The 23,233-nt window shown below is 39.4% G+C and overlaps 2 protein-coding genes across 2 annotated transcripts in view; one reads left to right on the forward strand and one right to left on the reverse strand.

Moving 5' to 3' along the window:
- LOC144647133 (uncharacterized) overlaps positions 1-23,233 on the reverse strand; it is a 172,793-nt gene that overhangs the window by 5,092 nt on the left and 144,468 nt on the right. The window lies entirely within an intron of this gene.
- LOC144647559 (uncharacterized) lies at positions 7,624-21,721 on the forward strand. The gene is made up of 12 exons (XM_078507352.1): positions 7,624-7,633; positions 8,412-8,513; positions 9,729-9,961; positions 12,409-12,607; positions 13,105-13,416; positions 14,222-14,393; positions 15,773-15,921; positions 16,507-17,048; positions 17,381-17,491; positions 17,743-17,929; positions 18,928-21,041; positions 21,104-21,721. Exons 1-12 carry the CDS (start codon positions 7,624-7,626, stop codon positions 21,635-21,637), a joined length of 4,665 nt encoding a protein of 1,554 aa, XP_078363478.1. The 3' UTR covers positions 21,638-21,721.

Genomic DNA, 23,233 nt, shown 5'->3' on the forward strand with positions numbered 1-23,233 from the left:
TCGTGTAGACGACTTGTCACATAAAATGTGGCAAATATTGCGACAGCATTGGTGTTCCCCAGTCTCCCAATCTCACATTGGGTACTGAGCGCGCGTATCTTTGTGCGTATCTCTTCTGTCAAAAGTCATTGCTGGCGCACTAAACTTTGAACTGTTGACAAATAATTGTTGTGGCATCTACACGATCGAATACATTTTTCACATAAATTTGGCCGTGTAAAACCGGCTGAATCTTTAAGCTAGTACGATCATAAGCGACGGAGTCATAAGCGGAATAAGAACTCTGCTTACGATTCCGTCTGTGGGAGGCGCGGTGGCCTAATGGTTAGCGCGCTCGACTCCGAGTCGAACGGACCGGGTTCGAGGCCTGGCCGGGGCGCTGCGTTGTGTTCTTGGGCAAGACACTTTACTCTCACAGTGTCTCTCTCCACCCAGGTGTATAAATGGGTACCGGCGATTTACTGCTGGGGGGTAACCCTGCGATGGACTAGCATCCCATCCAGGGGGGAGTAGCAATACTCCTAGTCGCTTAATGCTACGGAAACCGGGATAAGCTCCGGCTGTATGAGCCTCATGGCTCGGACACAGACTTTACTTCACTTTACGATTCCGTCAGTTTGATTTTCAGTAGATCGTAACGCTCTGCGCTTCTGATTGCAACTTCGACTCCGACTTTGGCGCTAGGGAAAACCACCTTTAACAAAAGCAATAACTGAAGATCCATTTACGCAATGCGTACCTAATTGTTTGACCGAGAAAGCAGTTAAACTTTATTTTCTTTTTGACAAAAAGTAGTTAATAATTAACTCTCACGGTTACACGAGATAACCCAAAGGGCTCTTTGATTGACAACACTGTCAGCCTTGTTATTTTTGACTGGTTGATAATGAGGTTGAAATAAAATGACAAATATTTCTTATTTTGGATAATAATCATATTTTCATTTTCCCGTAGTATAGTTTTTCGGGTGCGCTTTGTCATAAAATGCGTTTTAGATTTAAATATTTAATGTTGTGAAAACTGACCTTTCTGTGTGTAAATTTGTAAAAAAATATTTTGACAGGAACGTTTATAATGTTCTTAAGCGATATAATGTTTATAAAATTAAACAGTGATATTTAAAAAAAACTTTTGTTGTTTATCATTGTGGAGTATAATGTGGTCGTACAAATGATTACTGATTGATGGTGTTCCTTGGCGGTCAAATTTGAAAGAAAGGTGTATTGCCGCTAAATTAGAACCATACTGCAAAATTTGTGCAAAAATATTTAAAGCATTTCCATAAATCTTTACAATCGTTTCAACAGCAACTTTCTATGAAATATTGGTTGCAAATGTGAAATGAATAAGAAACTCTCGAAAAACGTGAATTCCATTTTTTAACCTCCCTCCCTGGTTTTGCTTCCCATGGACCTTCCCATGGTTTTTCGTGCAGTTGTTTCTAATTTACACTAATATGTATTAATTTAAATAGGTTAAACAACTTACCCCTTGTTTATTTTCCTTAATGCTTAAGGTCTCAAAGGTGTGAAAGTTCAGCACTTCAAAACACAAATGATGAACAAAGAAGTGCGAATGGTTATTTACGAAAGTCTCACGCTGATAATTCAACAGGCATGTCGACAGACCTTAACAATTTTAACCAAAGCCATTTTTAAACAACAAAAAGCAAGCAATATTAAGTTACACTCACTTTTTATGTTTTATTTCAAGTGTCAAGAGAAACATGTTTTGGTGTTGGTATATATTATTAAAACATATATTAGTAATTTTTATCTATAATCTTGAGATATTTTGAAAACTCGAGGGTTTATTGTTGGAATATAGTGATGGGGAAACTAGAGAGTTAATTGAAGCGTTGTAACCACCAGTAATTGTTGGTTACCTGTAATTGTTTGCGAGTATACTGTGCTTGCTTATAATTATAGAGCGATTTTCACTTGGGTGTGGAAAATAAAATTGGCGTTTGCATTGGTTTTGCATTACTGCGATTAGTGATTGGTTTAAAACTCTCGCGTCACTTTCTCAACCAATCAGAATTAAAACCAAAACCAATCGTGACTCGCTCGCGCACGTTTTCCCGCGCTTTGTGTCGGCTACATGTATTTTTTCGAGTTTTGATTGGTCCAGTGGGTTGCCTGTGACCTTTGTGATTACTTTGGTTTTGGTTTTACGACACTCATTTAAAAACTGCTCTAAGCCCAAGAGTGATTTAACTTGACTTGTATGTACTAATAATTGTAAAATCAGAATGTCGGTAGAAGTTACTATATCACAACTTGATAGTCAAAACAAATGGACAATACCAGTTACCGACTTGCTGGTGCGTAAGGACACCTGTCGGCTAATGCAGCCCAACTGTTATTTTGGCGCCTACGCCCTACGCCCCCAGCAAACAACGCCATGACCTCCAACAATTTAAGGCTACTTAGACTCACCAAACCGAAAACGAGAAGCGTACGGCTTTTAGAAAGTCTAAATGCGTGCCTAATTGTTGACGGATGAAAGCAGTTAAACTTTATTTTTCTTTTCACAGCCTTGTAATTACCTGGTTGATAATGATGTAAAAAATGAAAAATATTTCTAGCTAATTTTGGATATCAATCATATTTTTATTTGCCCAAAATATATTTATCTTCAGGTGCGCTTTGTCATATAGAGCGTATTAGATTTTAATAATGCAATTGATGTTGTGAAACTGACTTTTCTTTGTGCAAATTTGTAGAAATTTTATTTTGATAGGAAAGATTACAATGTTCGTAAGCGATATAATGATTAAATATGATTAAATGATTTTTTAAACAATTTCGTTGTATATCATTGTGGAGTATAATGTGATCGCACAAATAGCTACCGACTGATGGCGTCTCTCGGCGGTCAAATTTGAAAGAAAAGGTCTATTTAGTGTATATTTCCACTTAACCTGAACCATCTTTCAACATTTGTGCAAAAAAACTCTTTAAAGCATTTTAAATAAATTCAATGAAATATTTGTTGCAAATATTCCATTTTTGAATTCCCTACCTGACCTTCGTTTTTCGTGCAGTTGTTACCAATTTACACTGATATGTATTAATTTAAATAGGTCAAACAACTTACCCCTTGTTTATTTTCCTAAATGTTTAAGGTCTCAAAGGTGTGAAAGGTCAGCACTTCAAAACACAAATGATGAATAAAGAAGCGAGAATTGTTATTTACGAAATTCTCACGCTGATAATATTCAACAGGTAAGTCGACAGATCACAAAGGAACCAACAGGTTATCTCTGTCTTTTTAGTGTTGCAACCCAATTCTACTCATTGACCTCATTCAATGACAATAATAGGCACCTCATTACAGAAAGTATTCGCGACAGCTATAAATTTCCCCGTTTTTAAAAAAAAACGCGAAGATTTGACGTGGTGAACTGAATAACATGTCGGGAAAATAAGTAGGCGCGAAAATTAATTATAACGTATCAAATAATGGTACACAATCAAATTCCTCTTCACAACATGAAACAAAAGCCTTTGTTGTCTGTTGCGCTGAGGGGATCGAGCCGAGGCTCGCCGACGATGAGTTTGTAATGATCGGAAAATTGTCGGGTTCACAAATTAGCGGCATAAGGGGAGAGGAGAATGGAAATTTGTGCTTTTAGATGTTATCACAGGGGTACCAAGGAAAGAAAATTTGCGCCACCTGGTCTTTGTGAGTTAGCAACATCACAAGGATTTTTAAAATACTAACAAAAGTGACTTTTTCCACGAATAGTCAACTTCCCCTAAACGTACAGATGAATCCCGATAACTCGAACCTTCACTAACTTGAACCTGACGCTAACTCGAACCTTTTTCAAATCCCCTTCAGGTCATTTTCTTACTAATTTTACCCAAAATAACTATGTATCTTCCAGAATATTTAAGCAATCAAAATGAAACGAACATGTCAGAACATCTATCTTTTGTTATTAAAAACTAGCAATATTATTTTGTAAAGCTCATACACCATTGACCACAAATATGGTAGCCGATACGCGTCAACGAAAACAGCTGGGGAGCTCAAATATTGCAATTCTTTGGGCGTTTTTAATAAAACAGTTATTCCACCCGAGCTTGTTGGATATGAGATCGTATAGCCAACGAGGCTTGGCTATCTATTATTTTATATCCAACGCGCACTTGTGGAATAATTGTTAAGTATAAATCACGTGGGATAATGACGTCACATCACGTGACAATTACATCATGATGTCAAAATACCCGCCATCTTGGATCCGACATCTTGGATTTTAAAATTTTTCAAAAACGCCAGAAAACCACCCAAAATTATTTCAATGTACCCAAAATCAATAACACTGTTCTTAAGAACCATAAAAAGGTAAAAATAATTGCATTTAAAATAGAAACACAAAAATTACAAATTTGGAAGAAAACATGCCTGTCAAAACCCGTTGCGTTGTTGACGTCAAGTTTTCTGACAAAACAAACTATGCTACCAAATTATTTCAAGATAAATTTTAGATAAACTCGCAAAGTGTGGCAGCGTTTGGCTGAATCTTGAACAAGTTTCAAGCGTTCAAAGTCAGCAAGGGCCTCAAAAGCCCCCCACCCCTCCCCCCCCCCCCCCACTGGTCTGAATAGGGTTAAGGCTAAAATTATGGTGTAGTAGACTACATATCAGGTTTAAAGCTTGTCTTTCACGTCTCCTATCGTAAACTAACCGAAACTAAGCTGTACATAATTGTTTTTATTTGTCGCACTTATTAAAACTAAAAAAGGACATATTTTCTACCACCGATGGCTATATAATGTGTATTTCTGTTACTTCTGGACAAAAATTATGAGATTGAATTCTAGTGGATCACGAAAATACAAGCAATAAGTATAGGTAATCGCATGGGGCCGAATAAAATCAAGGATTAATATCACACGTGTTTCCAGAAGTTGCAGAAATTGCCAGAATCGCGGAGCGACCAGGGCAGTTTCTACAACTGCTGAAAAAACAAGTGATATTAATCCTTATGGCAGCTTTTGCTGCGAAACTTGACTGAAACGATACTTGAGCAATCTTTTAATAATCAACCCTTTCCTTTTCGTGATCAATTTTGCAATACGAAAATACTTAGTACATTTAAATCTCGAAAACTCGAACCTATAAGGGAAATCGGAAAAGGTTCGAGTTATCCCGGAGGTTCGAGTATCTGAGGATTCCAGTTACCGGGATTCAACTGGACGTTTAGGGAAGGATTACTATTCGTGGAAAAAGTCACTTTTGATAGTATGTTAAATGTCCTTGTGATGTTGCTAGCTCACAAAGACCAGGTGACACAAATTTCCTTTTCTGGGTACCCCTGTGATAACAACATCAGAACTGAAGCGCAACTTTCCACTTCCCTCCCCACTAAAACCGCTAATTTGTTAACCCGACAATTTTCCGATTATTACAAACTCATCGTCGGCGAGCCTCGGGTCGATGTCGCCGGCGCGACAAACAACAAAAGGCTTTTGTTTCAAATTGTGTAAAGAATTTGATCCAGTACTATTTCTTGATACCTTAAAATTAATTTTTGCGACATCTTACTTTCACGACGTCAAAAAAAATCGCAAAAAAACGAGAAAATTTATAGATGTCGCGAAAATTTCCTGTAATAAGGTACTTGTTACTGTTTAATGAGCAGAAGCGGGTTGCAAAACTGAAAAGACAAAAATATAATAATAGATAGGAATATAAGACAAGTATTTTCCTTTGTGATCTGTCGACCTACCTGTTGAATTATCAGCTTGAGACTTTCGTAAATAACCATTCGCGCTTGTTTATTCAACATTTGTGTTTTGGGTTCATAGCCTTTCGCACCTTTGAGGTCTTGAACACAAAGGAAAATAAACAAGGGGTAAGTTGTTTTAAATATATAAATTAATACAAATTAGTGCAAATTAGCAACAAAGGCACGAATTATAAGGAAACCAGGACGGGAGCTTAAAAAATGGAGTTAACGGTTTTCAAAAGTTTCTTATTTATTTTACATCTTTTACGACAAGTGTTTTTGAAGCGATTCTCTGGATTTAGTTAAAATGCTTAAAAAAGTTTTGCACAAATTTTGCTGCACGTTGAAACGGCAATATACATAAACTGGACAATAAATAAACATTTTCATTGAAATTTGACCGCCGCTGAACGCCATCAATCGGTAATCATTTGTACGATCACATTATGCTCCATAATGATATACAACAAAATTTCGAAAAAAAAAACATTGTTAGATTTTATGCACGTTATTTTGCTTTACTGACATTGTAACTTTTCAGTTTTTTAACAAATTTACACACAGAAAAGTCAGTTTTTACAACATTAATTATTAAAATCTCAAGCTTTATAACACAAAGAGTAGCACGGAGATGGACATCTTGGACTAACGAAAATATTATAAAATCCAAATAAGAAATAACTTAAGTTTATTTTCATCACAGGGCCGTAACCAGACCTTTGCCGTAGACAAGGCAAGATATTGCTAGTGGGTTCTGGGCCATGCCCTCCAGAAAATTTTTAAATCCAGAAGCTCTGAAACTCTTTCAGAGACATTTTTCATGACGTATTTTTTGAGACAAATTAATTTTGATCAACTGGAGATTATTTTTCCACAAAACATGTTTTGTTTTTAATTTTGAGTAAAAATCTAGACGAGGCAAGTGCCTCGTCTTGTCTCTTGCTAGTTATGGTCCTGCATCATCATCAACCAGATAATTACAAGGCTGACAGCCGGTCGCCAAACAAAGAACCCTTTGGGTTATCTCGTGTAACCGTGGGAGTTAACTATTAACAACTTTTTGTGAAAAGAAAAAAAAGTCGAAACTTTATCTTCATGAAGTGCTTTTGTTAGAATCCTTTTTTGAAATCGTTCCTTGTGGGAGGCACGGTGGCCTAATGGTTAGCGCGCGCTCGACTCCGAGTCGAACGGCCCGGGTTCGAGTCCAGGCCAGGGCGCAGCGTTGCGTTCTTGGGCAAGACACTTTACTTTCACAGTGCCTCTCTCCACCCAGGTGTATAAATGGGCACCTGCGAATATACTGCTGGGGGGTAATCCCTGCGATGGACTGGCATCCCAACCAGGGGAGAGTAGCAATACTTTCAGTCGCTTAATGCCACGGAAACCGGGATAAGCTCCGGCTGTAGGGCCACTTAGCTCGGACACAGACTTTTTTTACCTTATTAAATTAGGATTATCATGATGAACGCAAGCGTTGCACTAACTAATTGAAGATCTCTATTTTTGCGATTGGTATTTTAAATTTAGGGAGGCGCGGTGGTCTACTTGTTAGTTCGCTGGACTGCGTGCGGATCGAGCGTCCGGGTTTGAGCCCCCCCGCCGGGGCACTGCGTTGTGTTCTTGGGCAAGACACTTTACTCTCATAGTGCCTCTCTCCACTCAGGTGTATAAATGGGTACCGGCGAATTTACTGCTGGGGGTAACACTACAACGGACTATCATCCCATCCAGGGGGGAGTAGAAATACTCCTAGTCACTTCATGCTAGGGAAACCGGGATAAGCTCCGGCCTGATAGACCGCCAGGCCTCCAATTTCGCATACTCTCATACCAAACATACGATACATTACAGCCTTACCTTCAAATTTGCTAACAAATATCATGGCAGACAGTGAGTGACGCAGCTTCCCTTCACATTATCTCGTGTGTAACGAAGAGTACCTCATGTTACTCTCGATAAAAACTACAACAAATTGCATCGATGTAACCTTACACCAAAGGATTTAAATGGCAGCTGCAAAATCTTCAAACAGTTGTAGTTATTGGGAAAAGAGTGATTTTTACTTAAGTGTCGAAAGTATTTCGCATTTGCTTTGATTTTGCATTTCTACGTTTAGTGATTGGTATAAAAAAACTCGCGCCACTTTCTCAACCAATCAGAAGTAAAACCAAAATCAATCGTGACTCGCACGCGCACGTTTTCCCGCGCTTCGCGTCGGTTACATATATTTGCTTCGAGTTTTGATTGGTTCACTGTATTGTCGTTGTGATTTGTGATTGGCCAGAGGGAAAACCTTGGTTTTCGTTTTATAACACGGAACTGAAAACCGCTCAATACTGAGTCCAAAATGGTAGCTGTGTTGATTACATTATATACAGCGGTAAATTAAAATCTAAAACAGTAATTCATGGTAGAAATAATACAATATTACTGATCAGGCAAAGCAAATACGCTACACTGGTCTGGAAAAGCATTACGGTTGGATAAGTACTGAAACATTGGCTTATCCGATCTTGGGGAAAGGAAATTGTTATTCGAGTGAAGCAGAGGAATTTTCAGTCAGAGTTGACGATCATCCTAAACTGAACACACTTTTTTATTTCAGATAGTAGTTGTGAGCTTTGTTGTATGTCAGTTATATATTGTCTCTATCTTTCTCGCTTTTTAGCTGCAACAGTTCAACTTAACAGAATGAGCACCTTGGTGGTGTGGCTGGTCTTCTTGATGGCTGCAGAGAGCAGTGTCAGCGAATTTACTGATTTTCAGAATGGTATGTTGCGGTCAAGTATTATATAAGCGAAAGTCTTCCCTTTGAAAAGTCAGGTGTTGTTTCTTGTTACAGTTAGGATTTCGGACACAAATGAAACAAATAAACCAAAGAGAAACAATACTGTACAGTGGTGCCTCGATAATCTGAATAATTTGATATAATTCTTCTTGAACAGAAGGTCCCATTGCCATTGCCCATTTACTGCTTATAAGCAATACAGCATGATAAATTTGTTGGAAATACGGGATGATAAGCAAGCAGTATTACTGTTGTCCTCTTTTATTCACTTCCATGTTTCTCCTCTCCGTTTTTATTTATCTTTATTTAAAACCTTATTTTACAAATGCAAATTTACTCTCGCATCATTGAACTGGGAGGAAGGGGGAGGGTAGAGAAAATGCTGATTTACAATCACATATTGTCTCTACTTGATTATGGGGGATAGAGGGGTCTGTACTTCCTGCTTCCCTTACCTTTTACTTCCGGTTCCCGCCCCTTCCAAAATGGTTAACGCCTCTTGTGCTATTTCTATATTGCAAACAGAAGCCCTTTTGCAAAATGTTATGGTTTATCGTGAAATATTTCTCAATTTCCCCAGTTCCGCCACCTTGGGAATCTTGCTATCCGCCCTCTCTTATTCCGCCTCCGGTACCCTACCCACTTATTCTCCCGGGTTCCCGCGCCCTTTTCCTCTCCACTAAATTCACCGAAATCCTCAAACTTTGCTCCTTTAGAAGACTGGGGCAAAAGTTGTATCCATTTAGTAAAATGGTGTATTTTTCACCGCGGTCAAACGTCTCAGGCAGGTTTTCTTTCCATTTCGCCGTTTGTGGTTCAAATTAAAGTGTTAGTACGAGCAAGGATAGAAAAAAATAGTTGCCTATTGAAAGCATAATCCCATTCTCTCAGGTAAACCAGTGTTTTTACTTTTTAAATGTTTCGCATCCGAACCAAAGTGCTTTGACAAATGGCGCCGACAAGTCCGCATATCGCTATTTTCAAACACGTAGAACCTTTTTAGTAAAGCTCCAAAAAACTTAGTAAACCCTTAGGATATCGGTTATGTATCGAACTTTGAACTGTGAAAATTAAAATCCTATCTTTGCAGTGCTTTTCTTATTTTTTGCATATTTCTGTCGTTTGACCGCGGTGGAGGTGTCTTTTAGTCACCCTTTGCTTGCAACTGTTCTCCGTTTGTTAATTTAAACTGGTTAGGTATTGTCACAGGAGCAGTGCAACACAAGGATACTAAGATGTGCGTCAAGTTTGGTAAAACGAGTAGTCCAAGAAACACATGCAAGGCAAGCCGTTCGCCTTTTCGATATTGCATTGATAATTTAGCGTTTTTGGACACTTCTGGCTGTGAGACGGTGAGCTTAGACACAAGCGGGTTAATCCGAGTGCTCTACTGGTGTGTTCATTGGTATGGTGGCCGCGATATCTTTAAGGTATAGAATGGGATTTATCTCTCAGGGAGCAGGCCAAAACACAAGCAAGCCATCAGTAAGGACCTCGGGGGGGGGGGGGGGGGGGGCTACTCAAAAGCATTTTGTACGGGGAGGCTCCGCCCCGAAGTCCAACCCCTTACCCTTTTATATACCATTTTGACAGAACAGGCACCCCTTTCGTATATATTTTACTAAAAAAAGGGTACCCCTTTCATATACCGAAAAGACAGGACAAATGCCTAAAACAGGAAGTCTTGATGCCATGTTTATGTAGCGCTTAATAAATTTAAATACCTCCATAAGGTGTGTCTGTTCGAAATATTTTAATTAAAGGCCTTTTCAAATACCTAAATGAGCAATATCCCTACCCTTTTATATACCTTAGCTTGTGAAATTCCTACCCTTTTATATACTTGAAGCATGAAAAAGGTACCCCTTTTGGGCGGAGCCTCCCCTTATAGGCCAATATAGGGAGTGCCCCCCCTCCGGGGGGTAAGGACCCGCTCTCTCTGACAGACACAGCTGACTCCGCATGATACCTGCCATAAAATCATCTCTAATTTCAGTTGTGAGGGGGTCCCAAAAACATTTTCTAAAACATTAAATGAAATGATAGTCTTGGGCAAACCAAAAAGAGTTTTTGTGTCTCGAGTAAAGCTTTTAGCTTTAAAGATAATCAGGAGGGAAAACATTTTTGAGCTCATCTACGACAGAGATAGTAGAGGGTAGTTCTCATCCCGTTCCCCAAAATGAGTCCTTGTAGAAAGTATGTGATTAACCTGCTCCCTTTTATTTTGTTTTATAATAATATTATTATTGCGCAAATTTCATATATAAAATGCAAGATTAAAAACGGAATAAAAAAGCTTACCGTAATGATTCGATTTAGCGCCCGGGCGCTTATTTACTTTTGGCACCTCAAGGAAGGGCGCTTATTCGAGTCAGGGCGCTTATTCGGGACCGGGCGCTTATTTAATTTTTTGAGAAACGACCAAATGTTTGAAACAAAACTTTAAGAAATATTAAGATAACAAACAAAAACAGAAACTGTAACAGTAACAAATTGTTGAAATTTTAGTTACTTTTGAAAGAATTGTTCCTTTTTGCAGTTAATATATACATGTACGATACGGTGAATGTTCATAAGTTTATCTTTTCGACGTCGATCACTTCAGCAGAGGCAGTTATCCACAATAGAGGCGCTTATTAGAATAGGGGCGCTTATAACGGTTTATAAGAATGGGGACGCTTATTAGAACGGGGGCGCTAATTGGAATAGGGGCGCTTATTGACAAAAACACATTCGAAGGGGTGCGCTTATTCGGAAGGGGTGCGCTTATTTGAAGGAGGGCGCTCAATTGAAGCATTACGTTAAATTTAAAATTACAATTAAGAGTAAACTTACAATGATTTTTAAAAGCTAAAATTACAATAATTAAAAGTAGAATATAATTTTAAAATGACTATGATAAAAATGCACGACGAAAAAACTGTGTTTTTAGCTTAACTTTAAAAATACTAACAGTGTTGGTACTTCTTATGTCAAATGGAAGCGCGTTCCAAAGTTTCGGTGCCGCACAGGTAAAAGAACGGTCACCTAGTGTGGCTTTTGATTTAAAACGTGGATAGCTAAGTAGAAGTTTATCGCTAGAATTCCTAAAATTATATTTGGAGGGGACTCTAAGAGAAATAAGAGATGATAAATAAAAAACCGCTAAAAATTAAGAATCTTAAAAGTAATTAGAAGTATTTTAAATTCGATTATGTATCTAATCGGCAGCCAGTGCAATTCATTAATAAAAGGCGTTACATGGCAAAATTTCTGTTCTTTAATCAGTCTGGCGCAGGCATTCTGCACTCGTTGCAGATTATTTAACAGGCAATCAGCTGGTAGACCATATAAAAGACCTTTGCAGTAGTCAAAGCGACTTGTTATGAATGCATGGACGAGAGTCTCAGTTGACTGCTGTGAAAGATACTTTCTGATCCGACGGATATTATAGATATAGTAAAACGAAGAGGCACAAGTTTTTGTGATATGTGTTACCATGGACAGCCTAGAATCAAACCAAGATTTCTCGCGATTGGCACAGGATGGATATCGGAGTCACGCAAGCTACGTCGTTCGAGAAGCAGAAACAGTAAAATTCTGTTGATGAAGAGCTTCTTTATCTCAATAACACGGACAAAGGACACTCTTTTAGCAGATAGGCTACCCCACATAGCTGATGTTCAAAATAAATGAAATAGAATGGGGTCCTCATCTTGATACATGACTGATGTTCAAACTAGTTGGGGTAAGGGGTAAAGGTGTGGGTTTCACAAGGGGGCTGACTCATTTCAAATTTCAATCTCTAGATGATCACCCCGATCATTCGCGAAGTTCAGTTATAGTAATACTTCCACTATAACGTATTCAAATCTTTTTACTGCAATTGTTCCAACAGGCTCCCTGTGGTAACTGGTCACACCAGCAAAGGCTTGAAAACCTTACCTATGCCTCCGTACAGCATAACGGGCAGATTCTCCTCAATAACGGTGAAAACTGTGTAACTAAATATAAACATCCAAGCTACAAAACGTTAAAAGCTCTGAGCAGTTCAGACGCAACGTGCCAGGAAAGCTCAAGCCGTTTCCGTTTAGTTGGTTAGTATGATCAGAAGTATGAACTTCTGGTATGATTCAATAACATTTTTTAAAATCTGCAACTGCCACCGCCAAAGTACAATAGCCCCAGACTTGTACCCAGTTGCTATTTACGTGTTTTTGGGACGAGAAAATATTGGGCTGAGTAAATTGAGGCGTGCGGGGTGTCATGGGAAGGGTCGAAGGAAAACCCAAGGATTCAATCTTCTCTCGCCCCAAACACACGTAAATAGCGACTGGGTACGAGACTGGAATAGCCTATTCAGAATTTCCTAACCTTTGACGACACGGGCTCTACACAATATCCAAACAAAATCGGGGTTTTTTTCGACTGAGTGAAGTCAATAGGAAAGTGTCGAAAAGTGCAGTACTGAATTGCATTGCACATATCGAAACATTAAAAAAAAAAACGTTACATAATAAGATGGGCTCGATTGAACCTCCTAGCCACGTCCCTGTTTACCAACTTATTTACAAAGAATAATTCCGTTTTCTAGCTACAGGCACATCTTGGTTTGCTAGTGATTCCTCCACTGCAGCTTCGAGTGTTGACACGAGCGCGAATCACTGCAATTATTCAAACAGACGACTCTGCAATGCAGCTGAAGTTTGCCCCACAAGCCCCGGGGGTCAGAGTGTTGCGGGCGTTACCGGTGAAAGCTTGAACAAAGCTCTTCTCGTGGAAGGGGGCACGTTCTTGGACTCTGCGACTTGCCAAAGACTTTCGCAAACATTTGGCTATAACGTTGATGGCTTTTTGTGCTGTCCTAGCGATGACTTGCCAAGTCCAAAAGACTTCGTTAGCGGTGGTGAGTGAGGTCCGTGACCCGCTGTATGAAAATGATCTTCGTTCCCAGTCAACTGCTCGACTCTTGACCATATATCAAGGCCAGTTGAAGTTGCTGGCGGATGGTATTCAAACGTTAAAAAATTATTATTTTTTCCATTTTTAAATAAAACATGAAACGCTTTCCTTTAAAACGTTTTGTGCTAGGAACAAGAGTTCAAGAGATATTCCACTGGCGTGTTAGCAAATCCCAGTAGTGTAGGTTTTAGACAAAGCATATTTTTTTGAGGTTAGAAGTTTTAGAGATTAGAGACCTCTAGCTTCAAGTTTTTTTTGGGAAACCGCAAACCGCAAACTGCAGTTTTCGGTTAGACGTTTGCAGTTTCAGGTTGCCAGGGTTTCGAGTTTTAGCAAGGCGTTCGACTTCGAAGTACGAGTTTCGTTCCGCCTTATTGTTTTTCGTCAAGTCGAAGTGCTTTACTTTTATCGCCTATTAAACCGAATAATTCTTTGATTCAAGTTCAACAATTTAACTAGCACATCGCAGACAGATAAAGAGACTTATTTGTTGCCTTTAAACGCGAGGCTGTAGAATTTTTAATGGCAAAAAACCTTGCCGTAAATCACTTACCGCTAGAAGCCCTTACTGCCGTTCAAACGTGAGCTGTAAACTGCAAACGCGACCGCAAGACCGTGGTCACGTGACATCCTCAGGTTTGCGGTTTGCGGTTTCTCATAAAAAAACCTGATGCTAAATGTCTCTAATATATTACCGTTTGGGGTTTTGAAGGCACAAAATCAAATCTAAACCACTTGTTTTATAATAGGTTACGGTTACTTTATGCAAAAAATTGGGAAATGCGCTCATTATATCAACCAAAAACTGGTTCTCAAAACTGACTGCAAAAGCCAAACTGCTCTCCTGAGCTGGTCAAGCGATGGGACTATCAAACAAGGCACAGACTGCATTGTTGATCAGTCGCTTGGACAGTGCCCTCCGTAAGTATTCTAACAGGGGTATAGTGTAGCCTTGAGCAGGTCGTATAAATCATGCTTTAAAGGCACTCAAAGAAATAAAATATCTTGATTATCAACAAAAGGGAGTATTAAAAAGCTTACGAAGACTGTCCACCCAGAATACCATTGGGTCATATCGTTCGTGGTTTTTGATTTCACAGGGTCAACGTTTCTTCAATTAGGTATACAGCTATTTCAAGAAACGTTGTCGGAAAAAAGCACAAAACTGCACAAGCCAATCCCTAAAGGTAGTATGGGTAGACGTATTGAGCTACTGCACGTGTTGAATACTAATTTTCAGACATGTAGAAACAGGTACGTTTAGACCCTCTGAAGTTCAGAAGAATTTTTCCTCACTCAAAGACATGCGACAGTAAATGTAACGCTACAGATATAGGCCTCCTGAGAAGAAAAACAAATTCTCCACGTGCAAAAATACAAACTTGTAAATTTCCTCTAGACCAATATGCAAAATTCCAGTGAATACCCAGACCACCTTTCGGACTTGTCGCGTGCACTTTGATGGGGTTTTTTTTCGACAACCTTTCTCGAAATAGCTGTATACATGATATAAAATTATCGAACTCATTAATAATTCATCAAGTCAATGCAAAGAAAATCATAACCGGGAAGAAGGTATCGATACCGGTCTTGATTTTTTAGCGTAGATGTTTAGATGTAGATGTTTTTATGATTTTATTTCTCCGTTCACTCCGTATTTTTAGCTTCGATTGAGAAGATACATCAAACACTTGAGACAGTGTTTCATTGGCTATCCAAACACCTCGAATTTCGTCAAAAATACTCCTCTAAGCGTCGTATTTTCAACTCTCTTCTCGCTCTTTGGATATTCTGATAAAACACTGTCTCTCGTGCTTGATATATTACTCGATATATATTGATTGTAAACAAAAAAGCTTGGAGCTTGAAGGAATCTAAAAAAGTAACAGCTGCTGTTCTGAACTGTCTCGGAGTCATGGTCTATAAGAGTTCTCAAAATTTGTTTATGCGTTAAATTTTTTTGGCTTAAGTTTTCAGTTCACGAACGAAAACTCTCTACAAGACGTTTTTACCAGTAAATGTCTGGTTCCTGTAGAAATTTATCTTCGCTTGTTGAAGACATCGAGCGAAAGAAGACATGAAGAATATCCCGTATGACCGGAAGAACCATTCAGCAGGAGGCTGGAAGATGCATACGTCACAAGCTACATCAAAATATTTGTTTCTAGAAATAAATAGCCTATATTAATAGTAAACAGTAGAGTAAGGAATAGGGGTTTGAAAAATGTAGTAGGGACAGTTGTTGTTCTGGTCAATATGATTTCTTATACTTTACTTATACCTTAATTTTGTTACTTAAGTTTTCAGTTCACGAACGTAAACTCTCTACAAGACGTATTTACCAGTAAATGCCTGGTTCCTGAGGCGGGGCAACTGAACCCAGCTGAAGACACCGAGGTTGTTGAAAGGGCAGAGTGTGGAGAGGCATATGCCAGCTTTGTATTAAAAAGTAAGTAAATGAAGAAAACAGAAGAGGAACAGACAGACAGACAGAAAAGCCAAACACTCAGTGATACAATCCAGACAGACAGACAGAAAGACAGACCAGTGGATACGCGCATACGTATACAGACAGACACCAATACACAGACAGGCAGTAAAATACAGATAGACAGTGGTTTCAGGTGATTTTTGGAAGTTAAGATCAAAGGTTTGTGTCTGAGGTGACGGTTTGGCTTATGACGTAAATTGTTGCCAAAGCAGCGAAGCAATGCAAAGCAAAGCGAAACAACGTAAAGTGATATTATTGTTATTCATACTTGACTGTACAATAAATGTCAAAACTACAGCCAGCAATGTTGATGTATGAAGAAAATCGTTTCTTGCTATCTTTAATAAAATTTCCATGTCTTATTGGTATTACAATCTTTGTCGACCAGGTTACCGCCATTACCGTTAACATAAACATCGCAATATTTATCGTTACCGTGATCGTAACCGTTATTATTACTGCTATCGGGACCGTTATCATTCACTGTAATCGTAGCTGTTATTGTCACTGCTATCGTTAGTGTTTTTGTTACCGTTATCTTAGCCGTTATCGTTATGGTTACCGCTATCGTTACCGTTATCGTAGCCGTTCACGTTACGGCTATCGTTACCGTTATCATAGCCGTTATCGTTACCGTTACGGATACCGCTGTCGTTACCGTTATCGTAGCCGTTATCGTTACCGCTGTCGTTACCGTTATCATAGCCGTTATCGTTACCGTTACGGATACCGCTGTCGTTACCGTTATCGTAGCTGTTATCGTTACCGCTGTCGTTACCGTTATCGTAGCCGTTATCGTTACCGCTGTCGTTACCGTTATCATAGCCGTTATCGTTACCGTTACGGATACCGCTGTCGTTACCGTTATCGTAGCCGTTATCGTTACCGCTGTCGTTACCGTTATCGTAGGCGTTATCGTTACCGTAATCGTTAACGTTATCGTAGCCGTTATCGTTATCGCTGTCGTTACCGTTGTCGCAGCCGTTATCATTACCGTTACGGATACTGCTGTCGTTACCGTTATCGTAGCCGTTATCGTTACCATTCTCGTTAACGCTATTTTCACCGTTATCGTTACCGTTACGGTAACTGCTTTCGTTACCGTTATCGTAGCCGTTATCGTTACTGTTATCGTTATTGTTATCGTTTCCATAATAGTAGCTGTTATTGTTTTACGTTATTATTCGAAAAGGAAGTTACCTGGAAACCAGTTTGGTTCACGGTGTTTGATTCTTTCCGCAGCAATATTCTACTATTGTTTCAGCCTTTGGCGAAGCCTGATTTCTACAGCATATTTTTGATAGACACTTTCATTTCTTTTTTTTAGGAATCCAGGGATACCTAAAACATTCAAGCAATAAATGTGTTGGTGTTAACGGAAACAAGCTTGTGTTCCAGGCCTCCTGTTTGTCTGCAGAACAAGTCTTTTACAAAGAAAGAACAAGTCTTTTACAAAGAAAGCTTCTCGTCACGACTGGTTCATGTAGCAAGTGGAAAATGTGTCGCAGATCCCGGCTCAGATAGCACGGTACTGGTAGGATACGATGCAACACAAAGGTTGCTATTATTGTCAATTTAAAGAGCATTGCATTTTCTAGACCACTTTTGACCACTTTTGTATTTCGATACATTATCCAAGAGATAATTTTTTCTCGTGATTTTCCAGTCAATACTGAAAAGACGTATACCTTTGATAAGTCAGAATCGAGAAATATAGTTTCGTTTTAAATTCTGTGTACAATCAATTACTGTTTTGCTCTTGTTTCATGACCGGACTAGGCATTGACTCTAACAGACTGTACATCAACTGGATCAGTGGCAACCTTGACCTACGACGGGACGACTCTTGGATATAACGGAGGCAAATGCGTGAAACCGCAGGGAGGTGGGGACAGTCCAGCGGATGACGAGGAGTTGGTGATTCAAACAGGATGTTCTGACGTATCTTCCACATTTCATTTTGCTGGTACGTTTTATTTTAATGTTTCACTTATTGCAGTGGTAACTACCGCAAACAGAAAACACAAGCTAGTTTATTGGATTGCAGACAAATTTTAAGCACGACAGAATCATTAACTTATGTTAACGGCCACTAAAACTTTCTCATCAAATGCAGTGCACGTGAGTTATTGCTCTTTTCAGTGAAGTCGCTAAGAAACAAGGATAAAGGCAATTAAACCTACCATAAGAAATGTAATGCGCATCCACTTAGTAATGAACAAAATAAAAAAACTAAACTACGTTAGAAGTTCGACTTCAAGTCGGCCGCTCTAATCTATTTTGACCTTTGGATATGCCGGATATATCTTTTCATGGAGGCAAATAAATAGTGTTCATTGTTTCCCAAGTCTCTGTTATTTTGAGGTTTCTTGTAGCCTTCTTAGCCACCAGAATAAACAAGTCGGTACTTCAGTGACCAAAGATCGTCCTTTAATGCCCATCTTTACATAGCAACCACGAATGGCTAAAATTAACTCGAAAGAGTGACCAACATCGAACTTTTAACAAATTCTCCCAAAACTAATATCATAAATTTTAAGAGATCATTCAGGAGAATTTGTATGTAGATATAGCAGAACGCTGCTGATCTCCTTATTGGTTATATAGAATCAGATTTCAAGTTGAATTTACACTGTTGACATTGATTTTCACTTTTCTGTCACGTCAGTGAAAACCATCTATTTGAGTGTTACATTACAACAACGGTTCCAATTTAACACCAACTACTAATGACGTAAATTAAAGTGGCAGCTCGTTCACTACGATCGCGTTGCAAGAGTGACCAACAAATTTCTCCTCACAATATCAATACTTCATCAAGAGAAAAGGTCAGGAGAATTAAAAAAAAATTTAAAAAGTACGGAGATAATTCAGGAGTATTTGTATGTGGGTAGAGGAGAACGCTGCTGATCACATTAATTAACCGACAATGTTTAAATTGATTTTTATTTTCCTAAATTGCAGATGCTAGCTTCTGTGGAGATAAGCCTTGCACATGCGTAGAAGGCTACGAGAAGCATGGCGAGAACTGCTTTCCCATAAACAATTGCGAGACGAGTAATGGTGGTTGTGAAAGTAACGCCGAGTGTGTCTACACAGGACCCGGTACAAGCATGTGTGTCTGCCCTCCTGGCCATAGGCTGAACTCAGATGGAACAAATTGCGAACAGTGCCCCGATAACAACTGCTACACTCAGTGTCAGTTTGTAGATGACAACGAGCTGAAGAGTGTAACCAGCCTTCAGGCCCACGTTGAGATTCGATTCTTAAATATCAAGACATCTGATTTAAGGCCATATATGGGAGAAAACACTACCGAACTCGTTGTCTATGCGCACCAAATAACTATTTCTGGGACTCTGACGCTTCCAAGTGGCCTTGCTAAAGTTGCTTTCTTTGCCAATGAGATCCTGAAAGAAGACGGAGGAGAAATTATGCTGTGGAATAATGCCAGTCACACAACGCCAACAACAGGTCGCCGGGCAGCTGTTAAAATTGAAGATGGAAAACTTTTGTGTCAAAACCGTTACTCAGGCCCCTCTCCATGGCCAGGAAATGTCCAAGGAACAGTTCTGAATATATATACATCTAAATCATCAGTACCTTTCTCGTGCTCTGGAAACTACAATGCAAGGGATATTTCAATACAAGCTGCTATCAAATCAAAACAAAATCCAAAGAGATCTCTCGATGTTGAACTCTATTCAATGATGTTAAATTGTGCAAAAGTCCTTGCACAGGGAATCACTTTTGCAAAAGAAGACAAGTTGATCAGAGGAAGTCTTCCAGTAACATTGATTCAGCATGTTTTAGACGAGGTTCGAGCGGCTAAGGAGGAAAGAGTAAATACAAGATCTGGGGATGCTCTAAGATTGGATGCTAAGAATTTGATGGAAGATCTTTCCCTTTGTGCTCGCGGATTTTACAGGGTACCTTATCTCTCGCTGAAAGCTCATGAGAAGATTCTAGTCCTTATAAAAGATGACGCTAAAATGGCCATACAGAAGTACGAAAGGTTTGAGAGAATATCCCAAGACTTTGCGGCAGGGATTGAAGCCACAGACTCTATGACAGAACTTATGACAACTATCGTGAGGAAAAACGACCTGGACGTTGAAGCTTTGGAAAAGGAACTTAAAGCAGCAAGAAAGGATGTCGAAGCAATGAAAGCCAAACGCGACGATGCAATAATTGCATTAGAAGCTGCCAAAGAGACGTTTGAGCAAGGGGTGCGAGATTACCAAAACAAGATGATTGCTAACGCAGCGTTCTCTGTGATCGGAGGAATTTCAAGTGTATTTGCTGGTGGCGGTAGCGCCGTCATAGGTTTTACAATTGAACTGAGTTCTCTTGCTAGTGACATAAGTAAACTTCAGAAGAACCTCTTCAAGTTAAGCATTATAATGAACCTTATTTCCAAGATTACTGAAGCTGCAAATACGTTCACAAATCTTCATTTCGATGTCCTACCCTATGCGAGCAATGACGTTTCTGATTACTATTCAAAATCCATGCCCGAGAAAAAAGACCAGAGTTTGGCGGTGCTGGTGAAAGAGTGGGAAGTGTTTGAGGCAGAAGCAGATGCATTTCTTGGAATTGGAACAGCGAGCGAGATTTCAGGGGCATCAGATTACTTAGCAGCGCTTAAGACAGTGGCAGTTTGGGGGAAGGGACACCATGAAAAGTCAATCACGGTTCAAGAGCTTCTAGCAAGGTTGACAAAACTAAAAACACTTAAGAATGAACAGCATCAAGCACAGGCAAATATACAAACATCTCGAGATACTTCACTAACTGAAAGAATGGTGAACGGACAGCTATTGATAGAAATGGCACTGCAAAAGCAACGACTTCGTAACATAATGGTCGAAAAGCTGTTGTCCTTCTGCGATTCTTACTTCTACAACTGGTTGTCGGAATGTCCTGTGATGCCTACCATATCAGATGATTTGTACACTTTACACGAGAAAGTTAATCAGGGCCTTAGCGCTGTTATCAACGCTGTAGAGAACTTTGCGCCTTTCATTCCACAGGAATTTGAAGCAACCATAGTCATTACCGACGATGGAGAATGCAGGGCTCTTCGCAACGGATGAGAAATGCTCAGAGAAAGCTGCAGAGGAAACAGCGGAAAAAGCAGATGAGGAGGCGGAAAAGTATTGCAGGGAGCCGGTTGGCACTGGACACTCTCAAATGTCCAATTTCAGAGCTCAAGCGCACTAAAAGCTTTCTATTCAAGCTTGATGAGAACGACCTACGCATTTTCATGGGACACGAGCGGGTTCACGTGGACGAGTTTGAGATTTATTTTGAAGGTGCTCAGTTTGGCCGAGATGAAACAATGAAAGTGATCACAGCATGGATTTCCTTTACTGGCATGATGACAGATGTATTCAGGGGAGCGCGATACGAGTTTATTGCTCCCCCTCGTGTGACAGAGTTCTCTTACATGATTAAACAAAATGGCAGCTACGAAGTGACGCAATCTGGTAAAGTAAGCGACAAATACGAAGAATACTACGATGGAATTGCTGCTCTCACCACCTGGAGTGTCGAACTTCCTGCCAAGCTCAATCGCCCAAGCCTGGATTTGACAGAAGTGAGAACGATTAAAATCAAACTCAAAGGAACGCGAGTACCTGAGGACGAGGACGATAGTGGAAATACGGTTTAAGGCGAAAGAGTTTCGGTGAAGAATCGGAGAGTTTCAAGGAACGACAAAGCAAAAGGTCAAAAATGAAGGAAATATCGAAGGGCTTCTAAAAAAGGGGGTTCACTGCACAACAGCAGTAGCTGGAAAGGTTCTGAAGATATATGGTATTTATCCAAGATAAACGTAAAATGTACAAGTTAGAATTACTTTTAGTTTCAGCAAAGAATGTGCAAGCAATGTAACGTGCGGCACTGCAATTAAAAGCACTTTTGTAAGGGCAGATTGTTTTTTACATTGTGTTTGTGTAACAACCCTAATTCTTCCATGCATATGCTATGAATGCACACTCAATCCAGGGGACGCAAATCCCAGGGAAGGAAACACGCAAATTCTCCTCTTATAACGTGCAGTAACAACCCGGGAAGAACAATCAGCCTCTTTGAAATCGTTACTGATTTCATTTTTTTTTTTTTTTTTGAGCCACAGAGACGACAAAATAAACAAGTGAGGTAGATTTGCACTTTCACCCGCAATTGGTTTCTTGTGACAGTAATAACTTTCAATATCCCCATACATTTCTTAATAATCCGAACATACTAACAGTCACAGCGCTTGTATGGGCCCCAGTGATGTGATATGATAATCAGTTATACATTGCACACAAGGGCGATATTTTTAAAAAAAGCATTTGATGAAAAGACCGGGCAGAACCTCGACCAAAATTGTTTTGTCGTTTCTTTGACTTTGACTTTCCGAAGAAATCTTTGCAATGTCTAATGGAATTAACTGTCTGGTTTTTTAAGCTATAACAGTCAATATTGCCATAAGATAATAATGAAAGAGAAACATGCAAATAAATAGTTAACCTGCGATCAGGCTTTGTAGACACGCTAATTGAGCCTTCCCATAACTCCATAAGGTCGTATAATAACTGAAAACCTTTCGTTTCTCGACGCCATTTCTAGAAGCTAGTGATAAAATTTTTTAATTTATTTAGTTTGTTAACCCTAAATGAAGTGATTGAACGAAAAGGCGCAAAATTTGTGGCGCAGTTTACACTTATTGAGTTTAATGAAACATGCGAGGAAAAGAAAACGAGTGAAACAGTATTTTTTTCCAAAATACTCCTCGCAGAATTTCCTCTAAAGTCGTCTATATTCAAGAACTTGTAGCAAACCGTAAACGTTTACCGGAAGATTCAAAGCATTTGCGCTGCTAGCATTTTTCCAAAAAGGCTCAAAATGGAAATTTGAAGTTTCAAAATGGCAGTTTTTGGTGGATCTGAAGTGAAAGTAAAGCTTAATCTACGTAGAAGCATTTCAAGACAAGGGTCAAAAATCTTTATTTTGAGTTCCCATGTGGGGGAACTCATTTGATTCTTTTGAACCTGGAGTGAATATTAGGCAGAATTAATCCACGTGGTGGAATTTTCTTAAAGAGGCCCAAACTGAAAATTGGAGTTTCAAACGTTCAGTGTTTGGTGTCACTGGAAGGACAACAAGACTAAATATATGTGGTGGCATTTCATGACAAGGGCCAAAAGTCTTTCTTTGGAGTTTTCACTGTGGGGGTAATTCAATGGTCAGGATTCTTTTCGCCATGGAGTGAACATAAGGA

Source organism: Oculina patagonica, chromosome 3 (genome assembly GCF_052425735.1).
Source record: "Oculina patagonica isolate OP01 chromosome 3, crgOcupat, whole genome shotgun sequence".
Classification (NCBI taxonomy): domain Eukaryota; kingdom Metazoa; phylum Cnidaria; class Anthozoa; order Scleractinia; family Oculinidae; genus Oculina; species Oculina patagonica.

Coding starts and splice junctions, on each gene's coding strand:
- LOC144647559 (XM_078507352.1), top strand. Junction 8,514..9,728: donor ATTTACTGATTTTCAGAATG/GTATGTTGCGGT, acceptor TAAACTGGTTAG/GTATTGTCACAGGAGCAGTG. Junction 15,922..16,506: donor TGCCAGCTTTGTATTAAAAA/GTAAGTAAATGA, acceptor CCGTTATCTTAG/CCGTTATCGTTATGGTTACC.